Source organism: Mustelus asterias, chromosome 3 (assembly GCF_964213995.1).
Source record: "Mustelus asterias chromosome 3, sMusAst1.hap1.1, whole genome shotgun sequence".
NCBI lineage: Eukaryota > Metazoa > Chordata > Chondrichthyes > Carcharhiniformes > Triakidae > Mustelus > Mustelus asterias.
This window is the reverse complement of record NC_135803.1, coordinates 70,504,085-70,516,230: the sequence shown is the minus strand read 5'-3', so window position 1 is coordinate 70,516,230 and position 12,146 is coordinate 70,504,085. Positions and strand designations below refer to the sequence as shown.

At 43.2% G+C, this 12,146-nt stretch overlaps 1 protein-coding gene across 1 annotated transcript in view; it reads right to left on the bottom strand.

Annotated features, from left to right (window-relative positions):
• Window positions 1–12,146, bottom strand: part of LOC144491391 (espin-like protein) — an 83,062-nt gene that overhangs the window by 40,000 nt on the left and 30,916 nt on the right. Inside the window, exons 4-5 of the mRNA XM_078209151.1 lie at window positions 10,154–10,336; window positions 7,949–8,080 (exon numbers count right to left, since the gene is read on the bottom strand). Of these exons, the coding sequence (XP_078065277.1) occupies window positions 7,949–8,080; window positions 10,154–10,336 (315 nt within the window). The remainder of the gene's footprint in view (window positions 1–7,948; window positions 8,081–10,153; window positions 10,337–12,146) is intronic.

The window sequence follows — 12,146 nt, the reverse complement described above, 5'->3', positions numbered from 1 at the left end:
CAATAAGATAATGACCACTAATCTGGGTTTTTCAACAATGTTGGTTGAGGGATAAATATGGATCAGGTCACCAGGAAAAACCTTGCTGCTATTCTTTATATATGGAATTATTTGCATTCACTAATAGAGGGCAGATAGAGCTAAGGTTTAATGTGCCCCTCAGTACTGCAGTGGTGTCACTTATTAAGGAGGGTCCAGGTTGTTTCACTGGGCAGAAGGTGCCAGGCATTCATGCCTGTAAACAAAACATCTGTGCTGACAGTCGAGAGACTGTTAGTCTCCAAAATCTCAGAAAAGTGTCAGGAATGTCATGTTATACTTTAAACTTTCCATTTAGTTTTGATATAGAATTAAGTTGGGAGCTTAAAGTATAGCTAATTAGCATTTCTATCTGGATACAAGGCCGATGGGATTCACATTCCCATAAAGAATGCTTTTGAGAGGGGGCAAGGGAAGAGTCCATAGGAAGCCATTATAGGAATGGCTTATAGGAAGCTTTCTTAAAACATCACTCATCCTCACAAGAGGATCAGTCTGCAAGGATCTAAGAGAGAGGGAAAGCAGAGAGATGGAGACAGCAAGTCTCTGTAGCTCACCATGCAATATTGCTGATGCGAGCACGTCTTGAGATTGAAGAGACCTGGTGCCTGAGGATTTAAACAAGACTAGAAGCTTCACCGAGCTTTAGCTGGAGGGAAGAACCCTTAATTTGTCCCTCACCATGGATGTCAGTTTGGGGGGGTAGGAGTTAGAACATAAGAACATAAGAACTAGGAGCAGGTGTAGGCCATTTGGCCCCTTGAGCCTGCTCTGCCACTCAATAAGATTGTGGCTGATCTTTTCGTGGATTCAGCTCCACTTACCCGCCCGTTCATCATAACCCTTAATTCCTTAACCCCAAAGATAAAATGCTGGAAAATCTCAGCAGGTCTGGCAGCATCTATAAGGAGAGAAAAGGGCTGATGTTTTGAGTCCAGATGATCTTTTGTCAAAGCCCTTAATTCCTTTACTGTTCAAAAATTTATCTATCTTTCCCTTAAAAACATTCAACAAGGTAGCCTCAACTGCTTCACTAGGCAGGGAATTCAACAGATTCACAATCCTTTGGGTGAAGAAGTTCTTCCTCAACTCAGGCCTAAATCTGCTCCCCCTTATTTTGAGGCTATGCCCCCCTAGTTCTGGTTTCACCGGCCAGTGGAAACAACCTCACTGCTTTTATCTTATCTATTCCCTTCATAATTTTATATGTTTCTATAAAATTCCCCCCTCATTCTTCTAAATTCCAATGAGTGTAGTACCAGTCTACTCAGAGACTCCTCATAAGTTACCTGGCTGAGAAAAGAAAAGAAAGGAAGCAAGTTTTGGGGAGCTAATCTTTGGACTGATTTCAGGAGAATAGAGTGTCCACTTAAGGGACAGAGTAAAGTCTAACTGTGGAGTTGAATTGTTTTATGCGTTAAATGGCAGATCTTTTCTGTAGTTTAGAATATAAATTCCCAACTGAAATAATGTTTAATCAATGTTGCTCTTGGTTTGTTGCAGTAAAAGTTTAAAATGTGAAAGCTTGCCATGCAATTCCTTTAAGCTGGACACTGGAAATAAAAAATTATTTTAAAAAATCTATCAGTCTCCAATGGGAACAAAACATGTGAAAAACCACCTAAAGATTGCAGGGCAAGAGTGGGTGTATGTTGTTCCACATACCACATCAACACTGCATTCCAATAATATAGAGGATTCCTAATGTCCAGTGTTCCTATGTGGTTAGTTTGGAGAAACTTGGTATAAGATATTCAGGTTATTACTCTTAGACTTCTGTCAGTGTAATGGTTAAATTACTGCAGTAGTAATTCACAGTCCTGGATAAACGATGCAGAAAAAATGAATTCAGAAACCACCATTGGAATGTAAAAGTATTAATATCTTTTCAGTTGAATGTCAAAGATTAAGAAGTAAGAACATAAGAACTAGGAGCAGGAGGAGGCCATCTGGCCCCTCGAGCCATTCAATAAGATCATGGCTGATCTTTTTGTGGACTCAGCTCCACTTACCCGCCCGCTCACCATAACCCTTAATTCCTTTACTGTTCAAAAATTTATCTATCCTTGCCTTAAAAACATTCAATGAGGTAGCCTCAACTGTTTCACTGGGCAGGAAATTCCACAGATTCACAACCCTTTGTGTGAAGAAGTTCCTCCTCAACTCAGTCCTAAATCTGCTTCCCCTTATTTTGAGACTATGCCTCCTAGTTTTAGTTTCATCCGCCAGTGGAAACAACTTCCCTGCTTCTATCGTATCTATTCCCTTCATAATCCTATATGTTTTTATAAGATCTCCCCTCATTCTTCTGAATTCCAATGAGTATAGCCCCAGTTGAATCAGTCTCTCCTCATAAGCCAACCCTCTCAACTCCGGAATCAACCTAGTGAATCTCCTCTGCACCCCTTCCAGTGCCAGTATATCCTGTCTCAAGTAAGGAGACCAAAACTGTACCCAGTACTCCAGGTTTGTGTACTCACCAGCACCTTATACAGCTGCAACATAACCTCACTGTTTTTAAACTCCATCCCTCTTGCAATAAAGGACAAAATTCCATTTGCCTTCTTAATTACCTACTGCACCTGCAAACCAACTCCTTGAGATTCCTGCACAAGGATACCCAGGTCCCTCTGCACAGCAGCATGCTGCAATTTTTTACCATTTAAATAATAGCCCATTTCACTGTTATTCCTACCAAAATGGATGACTTCACACTTACCAGCATTGTACTCCATCTGCCAGACCCTCGCCCACTCACTTAGATTATCTATATCCCTTTGCAGACTTTCAGCGTCCTCTGTACACTTTGCTCTGCCACCCATCTTAGTGTCATCTGCGAATTTTGACACACTACACTTGGTCCCCAACTCCAAATCATCTATGCAAATCGTAAACAATTGCGGTCCCAACACTGATCCCTGAGGCGCACCACTAGTCACTGATCACCAACCAGAAAAACACCCATTTACCCCCACTCTTTGCTTTCTGTTCGTTAACCAATCCTCTATCCATGCTAATACATTACCCATAACACCATGCGCCTTTACCTTATGTAGCAGTCTTTGGTGCGGCACCTTGTCAAATGCCTTCTGGAAATCCAGATACACCACATCCACAGGTTCCCCATTGTCCATTGCACATGTAATATTCTCAATGAATTCCACCAAATCAGTCAAACATGACCTTCCCTTCATGAACCCATGCTGCGTCTTACCAATGGGACAATTTATATCCAGATGTCTCGCTATTTCTTCCTTGATGATGGATTCAAGCATTTTCCCTACTACAGAAGTTAAGCTAACTGGCCTATAGTGATCTAATTATAGAGTCATAGTCATAGAGTCATAGAGGTTTACAGCATGGAAACAGGCCCTTCGGCCCAACTTGTCCATGCCGCCCTTTTTTTTAAAAAACCCGTAAGCTAATCCCAATTGCCCACATTTGGCCCATATCCCTCTGTACCCATCGGACCCATGTAACTATTTAAATGCTTTTTAAAAGATAAAATTGTACCTGCCTCTACTACTACCTCTGGCAGCTTGTTCCAGACGCTCACCACCCTGTGTGTGAAAAAGATTGCCCCAAAGGACACTTTTGTATCTCTCCCCTCTCATCTTAAACCTATGCCCTCTAGTTTTAGACTCCCCTACCTTTGGGAAAAGATATTAACTATCTACCTTGTCTATGCCCCTCATTATTTTATAGACCTCTATAAGGTCACCCCTCAGCCTCCTACACTCCAGAGAAAAAAGTCCCAGTCTATTCAGCCTCTCCTTATAACTCAATCCATCAAGTCCCGGTAGCATCCTAGTAAATCTTTTCTGCACTCTTTCTAGTTTAATAATATCCTTTCTAAAATAGGGTGACCAGAACTGCACTCAGTATTCCAAGTGTGGCCTTACCAATGTCTTGTACAACTTCAACAAGATGTCCCAACTCCTGTATTCAATGTTCTGATCGATGAAACCAAGCATGCCGAATGCCTTCTTCACCACTCTGTCCACCTGTGATTCCACTTTCAAGGAGCTATGAACATGTACCCTTAGATCTCTTTGTTCTGTAACTCTCCCCAACGCCCTACCATTAACTGAGTAAGTCCTGCCCTGGTTCAATCTACCAAAATGCATCACCTCGCATTTGTCTAAATTAAACTCCATCTGCCATTCGACTGCCCACTGCCCCAATTGATCAAGATCCTGTTGCAATTGGAGATAACTTTCTTCACTGTCCACTATGCCACCAATCTTGGTGTCATCTGAAAACTTACTAACCATGCCCCCTATATTCTCATCCAAATCATTAATATAAATGACAAATAACAGTGGGCCCAGTACTGATCCCTGAGGCACACCGCTGGTCACAGGCCTCCAGTTTGAAAAACAACTCTCTACAACCACCCTCTGGCTTCTGTCAAGAAGCCAATTTTGTATCCATACAAATACCTCACCCTGCATCCCGTGAGATTTAACTTTGTGCAACAACCTACCATGCGGTACCTTGTCAAAGGCCTTGCTAAAGTCCATGTAGACAACATCAACTGCACTGCCCTCATCTACCTTCTTGGTTACCCCTTCAAAAAACTCTATTAAATTTGTGATACATGATTTTCCACTCACAAAGCCATGCTGACTGTCCCTAATCAGTCCTTGCATCTCTAAATACCTATAGATCCTGTCTCTCAAAATACCTTCCAACAATTTACCCACCACAGGTGCGAGGCTCACTGGCCTGTAGTTCCTAGGCTTTTCCCTGCAACCCTTCTTAAACAAAGGCACAACATTTGCCACTCTCCAATCTTCATGCACCTCACCTGTAACTATCGATGATTCAAATATCTCGGCTAGGGGACCCGCAATTTCCTCCCTAGCCTCCCACAACATCCTGGGGTATACCTCATCAGGTCCCGCAGATTTATCTACCTTGATGCGCTTTAAGACTTCCAGCACCTCCTTCTCTGTAATATATACACTCCTCAAGACATCACTATTTATTTCCCCAAGTTCCCTAACATCGATGCTTTTCTCAACAGTAAATTCCGTAGACCTGTTAAATAGGAAGAACATCTTTAGTTTTGTTCACTTGCCATGTTTGCCTTGTCTCAGCACAGGGCAAAAGGACCCAATGGTCTTCTAGAGTAGCACTTGTTCCCTTTTCTGACTACAGTGGGATGGGGTGATAAACTAGGTGGGAACCTATTCCCCTGGCTCCTTGCCCTCTGCAACCAAGGAAATTCAAAGTGTAGTGGATCTCTCTACCAAAAAGCTGTTCTTGCTGGGTATCAATTGAAAATTGAGAAATGAGGATTGATAGATTATTGTTAGGCAAGGGTAATAAGGAATGTGGACTGAAGGCCGGTGAATGGAACTAAGATACAGATCACCATGGTCTAACTGCATGGTGGAATATGCTTGAGGTGTTGAATGGATTTATGTTCCTTTGTACTCTGTAACCACCACATTTGGTCAAACGTAGTTAACATGCAAAATCATTTGTAATGGGGAATCACAAATATGGTTGCAGAGGGCAAGGAGCCAGGGGAATAGGTTCCCACCTAGTTTATCACCCCATCCCACTGTAGTCAGAAAAGGGAACAAGTGCTACTCTAGAAGACCATTGGGTCCTTTTGCCCTGTGCTGAGACAAGGCAAACATGGCAAGTGAACAAAACTAAAGATGTTCTTCCTATTTAACAGGTCTACGAGAAACATATTTACCAAAGGAGATGTTAATGAAATATTAACAAGGAGAATATACAGATCAAATGATGGTATGAAGTGGAGACCTTGAACAAAGCTGACTGAACATGACATTCTCTTGATCTATGGTTGGGAGGAGCATGAAATATATCTCCTCTTCTGCAGCTTGTCACAGTTAGAACTCATCCACTTCTTCCCATTATTAATTCATTGGTGCCTGCTTTAATAAGAGCTTGAACACCATGCACTATGTCAGCCTACTTTACTTCTGCCATACAAAGTTATTCAGAATGTGGACTTCTGGACAGACCACCCTTGCTTCTACCCATACCATCACCACTCACAGATACGGCAAATTTGTGAACTGATATTCCATATCTTCACCTTGACCACTATTTGCTTTACCTCATCTTCTCTGCTACCATTTTCCTCCAGTCCTATGATTCTCCAACCCTGGCCTCTTGTGCATCTTTCCTCCCATCCACTCTAACGAGAAAGCTCTCTCTTTATGGCTTTGACATCCAATCTAAAATGTGGTGTCCAGAGTTGACTACAATGTTTGAGCTGAGGCCTAACCAATATTTCACAAATGTTTAGCATAACTTTTTAGCTTTTGTGCTTCTTAAAACTATATGTCTTCTAATTAGCCTTCGCAACTTGTCCTACCACCTTCAAAGATTTATATACATACCCCCTCCCCACTCTTGTTGTTCCTGCACCACCCTTTAGAATTGTACCTTAATGTGGCTCAGCATCAAGATTTTTCTGATACTGCTCCAGTTATGAGACCTGAAACGTTTTACTCTTTAAGTAGGTGATATATAAATATGGGTGTCATTTTTGTACATTGGTGTTGCTTCATTTAGTTTTCTAAAAAGAAATAAACACCAACACTGCCAGCCATCTTGATCAGTGCACATGCTCCATCCATCCAGTCCCAAGAAGAGACATTGGCACCACAAAGTGAATCCACTCCAACACTGATTACATGAGAAGCCAGTGCAGTACATCCTGATGTTCCCACTGGTCACTGGCACAGTCCCCATAGCACTGTCAGAAGGCAATGTTACCATCATGTCTCGCCGGCCGATGGGTGGGGCGAGCCAGTAAGATCGTGAGAGAGCCAAGAAATTAGGTTTGCACCTGATTTCTTGCCTCTTGCAATCTTACCAGCACCCGATATCTGGTGAGGTCAGCCTCGCTCCAGATAAATTATTAAAATTTAATTTGAATGTGATTAGCGAGCCCGGGACGTTATTGCCCAGGTTCACTTGCCTCTGTGACCCTGCTGGGGGAGTATCTCTCTGGCGAGAATCACAGCTGGCCCCCACCAACGGGGACCAGATGTGATGGCCCCGCTGGTAGACCTGGAGGCCATTGAGGCCACCCCAGGAGGTCAGCGGCAAGGGGGTGGTGCCTCTTGGGGACCCAATGCCCCTCTGTATTAGAGATCAGGGGAGGGAAGTGGCCCACTGCCACTCTGCATTTTCGATCGGTGGGGAAAAGATATAAACTAAGTTCAATCTGTCATTTCGGGCGAGGGAGTGTTGTCGTGGGGGTCAATTTTTCCGGGTTGGGGGGGGTCACGAGGATCAATATTTCCGGGTGGTGGGGGCTCGCGATAGGCTGCATGCCCCCGCGGTAGCTGTGGGCGTTGGGGGGGTTGTGGCCTGCTTTAGGTTGTGGATGCCGGCTGAAAGCAGCAGAGGTTGTATGACAGGTCTCTCTGCTGCTCAGAGCAGAGAGATCTGTGCATGCGCAATGGCGCCCTCTGCTGCTATCAGCCAGCTTTCTGGCAATTTAAGCCCCACTCCCTCTCCTACAGACAAGAAACAGATTTTGAGATTTTTTTTCTGCTCTAAGTGCATAAGATAACCAATTTGTCTCACCAAAAAAACAGATCAGAAATTCTCATTTTCATGCCCATTCTGGACTTAGTATTTCTTTCATAAGATCACCCCCTCAGTCTCTCTAAGCCATTGGGTAGGGGTCAGGAACAGTATCCCGATTGCATTACTCAAGAGCACTGAGGCTAATTTATGAACACTTGCCCTAAGAATTGAAAGTGTGCCCAAATGCCCTGTGTCACTACAACACTCTTCGCAATTAGTTCCAATGGCTTCAATCCAGGAAGGGCAGATACAGGTCAATCTATGTTGGAGGATATTTTAAATGGAGTCTACCCATTTAATCAAATGTCTGGATGTTCCTTACCATTTTCTCAATATGCCTCAAGTACTTGGCACACTCCACATTTCCATTGTAATCTGCCAGTTCTGCAGCAGTATAGCCATCATCATCTCGAACAATGGGATCCACATGATTCATGACGAGGATCTGGCAACACTGAAATTCAGAAGAGTAAAGTGTGATGAGGTGGATGGCATCCGAGTGACAACCAACTCCACATTATTCTTCAGTATCTATTCTTGATTGAACTAGTAGACTCATTGGACATAAGATTATTGTTTAGGGAAGGAAATCTGCCATCCTTACCCAGTCTGGTCTACATGTGATTCCAGACCCGCAGCAATGTGGTTGACTTTTAACTGCCCTCTCAGTTGTATTTAAGAAAGCAGCTCACCACCCATTTCTTGAGGACAATTAAAGAGGGGCAAAAAATGCCAACCTTGCCAGTGATACCCATGTCCCATCAATGAATGAGAAACAGCAAATGTGATGAGGAAAAAAATTTTCACCGAGCAAGTGGTTCGGGTTTGGGACGTACTGCCTGGAATGTGGTGGAGGCAGGTTCAATTGAGGCATTCAAGAGGGCATTGGATGATTATTTGAATAGAAACAATTTGCAGCGGTGTGGGGAAAAGGCAGGGGAATGGCACCAAGTCATGATGCCAGTTTGGAGAGCCAATGCAGACACGTTGGGCTGAATTAATTCTATAATGACCGAGGTTACGATTCCATAGCTCAGAGAGGGTGGAACTATCTGTGACATCGCCTCCTTTGTAATATTTTTCCTCACCTTCACCATGACCTATAAACCTCATTCTAGAATGTGACAGGCCTCCGATTCTTTAATCCCCATTATTTTTATAAACTAAGATCATGGGCGGCACGGTGGCACAGTGGTTAGCACTGCTGCCTCACAGCTCCAGGGACCCGGGTTCAATTCCTGGCTTGGGTCACTGTTTGTGTGGAGTTTGCACTTTCTCCCTGGCATGGGGTTCTGGCAAGTGCTCTGGTTTCCTCCCACAGTCCAAAGATGTGTGGGTTAGGTGTGTTGGCCATGCTAAATTGCCCCTTAGTGTCAGTAAATGCATAGGGTTATGGGGAAAGGGCCTGGATGGGATTGTGATCAATGCAGACTCGATGGGCCGAATGGCTTCCTTCTGCACTGTAGGATTCTACGATGATCCATTTCATAGATTGGGACAGGCTTCCTTCAAATTTAATTTTCTTAAAGAGATCTCAGAGAAATGGACGTGAAATAGGAAAGATTCTTTACAAGATTCTGCAGTCTATTGCGCAAGGGGTCTTTCAGTTCACTTCCTGAACTTTCATTCCTTCCAATCCTACTTGCCACAGAGTGATTGCGACGAAGGTTCACCAGACTGATTCCTAGGCTGGCAGGATTGCCCTATGAAGAGAGCTAAAATAGACTAGGCCTTTATTCCCCAGAGTTTTTGAGCACGTTTCATGTGTAAAATTCCTATTTTATTAGCAACAGCATAAGGTTGGGCAACTCTTTTTTTTAAACTTGAAGAGCCTCTTGAAAAATTGCCTGAGATAAATACTATTGGGAACAACTAGACACAAATTCGGCATTTCTAATCCAAATACTTGGCAGATTGCCAAGTGTCTATGGTAGAATGCATCATTTGCATATATAATAAAGAAAATACATTGCATTTATATACAATTAGAGAAATATAATTGAAATAGGTCTAATTCTGAATTATTGTGTTTTCCTGATTTTCTTTCACTGTAATTTTGTCAGAAAAGTATCTGTAAAGCAAAAAGCGTGTATTTTTCTGGCTATTGGTTCTCATGTTAAAAAGAACTGCTAACTGCTTGTTCAGAATAACTTTTTATCTCAGATATATGAGAATCAATAATGGACGCAGACATCAAACCTGTTCCTTTAAGGTATTATTTATAACCAGGGTGCAGCTGTAACCACTGAAATGTGTTTATTTAGGGTACAATGTTATTTTTCATTAAAAGATTTGAAACTATAAAGTCTTTTAACCCCACAATTCAAATGGAGTTCTAACTTTTCTTGACTTTTATTAAGGCATTTCTCATGTTAATATAAAAAAGATTGGGAACCTGAACTGCGATGTTGAACGGCTGCATGTGGCTCCAGGGTCATGGACTGCAGACCCCAATACTGGAGAATGGAGAGGCAAGAAGTCCAGTTTCTTAATGAGCACAGAGCTTTCGATCTGACTGAATACTCACCTCCAGCTCACCGTTCTCAGCAGCATCGTGCAGTGGGGTTCCGCCCCAGTGGTCCTTCTGGATTCTTGCCCCCATCCTTATCAATCGATCCAAGGTCTCAGCATGCCCTCCACTGGCAGCAAAGTGCATTGCAGTTGCTCCCTCATTGTCCTGTGCTGAGAGGTCAATGTCTGTGAACGACTTCTGCATCACACATATATTGCATTAGAAATAATGGGAGGTAAAGCAAAAGCCTATACTGATACACATCTTTAACAGATCGGCCTTTTGGCTAAGATCAAGTGTAGTATCGACATGCTGTACTCGGTTGAAGTCATTAGGTTACATTTTCGCTTCATTTGAAGCTATTTTTAAAAGCGGCATCTTGGCCTTTTGGCTAAGATGCAAATGAGATCAAGCCTTGGAGGAGGAGGGAGGTCATGCCTCACAAATTTGGTTGAGTTTTTTGAGGAGGTGACAAAAACGATTGACGAGGGAAGGGCCGTGGATGTAGTCTATATGGATTTTAGTAAAGCGTTTGACAAGGTCCCTCATGGCAGGCTGGTGCACAAGGTTAAATCTCACGGGATAAAAGGTGAGCTAGCTAGATGGGTGGAGAACTGGCTTAGCCATAGAAGACAGAGGGTAGCAGTGGAGGGGTCTTTTTCTGATTGGAGGTCTGTGACTAGTGGTGTTCACAGTAAGAAGTTTAACAACACCAGGTTAAAGTCCAACAGGTTTATTTGGTAGCAAAAGCCACACAAGCTTTCGGAGCTCCAAGCCCCTTCTTCAGGTGAGTGCGAATTCTGTTCACAAACAGAGCATATAAAGACACAAACTCAATTTACATGAATAATGGTTGGAATGCGAATACTTACAACTAATCAAGTCTTTAAGAAACAAAACAACATGAGTGTCACACTATTTGTAACCCCCACAGAGTTTCACTGGCTGTCTTGTCTGGAGACAATACACATCTTTTTAGCCTGTCTTGATGCTCTCTCCACTCACGTTGTTTTGTTTCTTAAAGACTTGATTAGTTGTAAGTATTCGCATTCCAACCATTATTCATGTAAATTGAGTCTGTGTCTTTATACGCTCTGTTTGTGAACAGAATTCCCACTCACCTGAAGAAGGGGCTTGGAACTCCGAAAGCTTGTGTGGCTTTTGCTACCAAATAAACCTGTTGGACTTTAACCTGGTGTTGTTAAACCTCTTACTGTGTTTACCCCAGTCCAATGCCGGCATCTCCACATCATGACTAGTGGTGTTCTGCAGGGCTCTGTACTGGGACCTCTGCTGTTTGTGATATATATAAATGATTTGGAGGAAGATGTAACTGGTGTGATCAGTAAGTTTGCGGACGACACGAAGATTGCTGGAGTTGCGGATAGTGATGAACATTGTCAGAGAATACAGCAGGATATAGATAGGCTGGAACATTGGAGAGAAATGGCAGATGGAATTTAATCCAGATAAATGCGAAGTGATGCATTTCGGTAGATCTGATGTAAGGGGGAGCTATACAATAAATGGCAGAACCATCAGGAGTATAGACACACAGAGAGACCTGGGTGTACAAGTCCACAGATCCTTAAAGGTGGCAGCACAGGTGAAGAGGGTGGTAAAGAAGGCATATGGCATGCTTGCCTTTATTGGACGGGGCATAGAATATAAAAGTTGGCACATGATGTTGCAGCTGTATAGAACGATGGTTAGGCCACATTTGGAATACTGCGTCCAGTTCTGGTCACCACACTACCAGAAGGATGTGGAGGCTTTGGAGAGAGTACAGAGAAGGTTTACCAGGATGTTGCCTGGTATGGAAGGTCTTAGCTATGAGGAGAGATTGAGTAAACTGGGGTTGTTCTCCCTGGAAAGACGGAGGATGAGGGGCGACCTAATAGAGGTGTATAAAATTATGAAGGGCATAGAAAGGGTGAACAGTGGGAAGCTTTTTCCCAGGTCGGAGGTGACGAACACAAGGGGTCACGGGTTCAAGGTGAGGGGGACA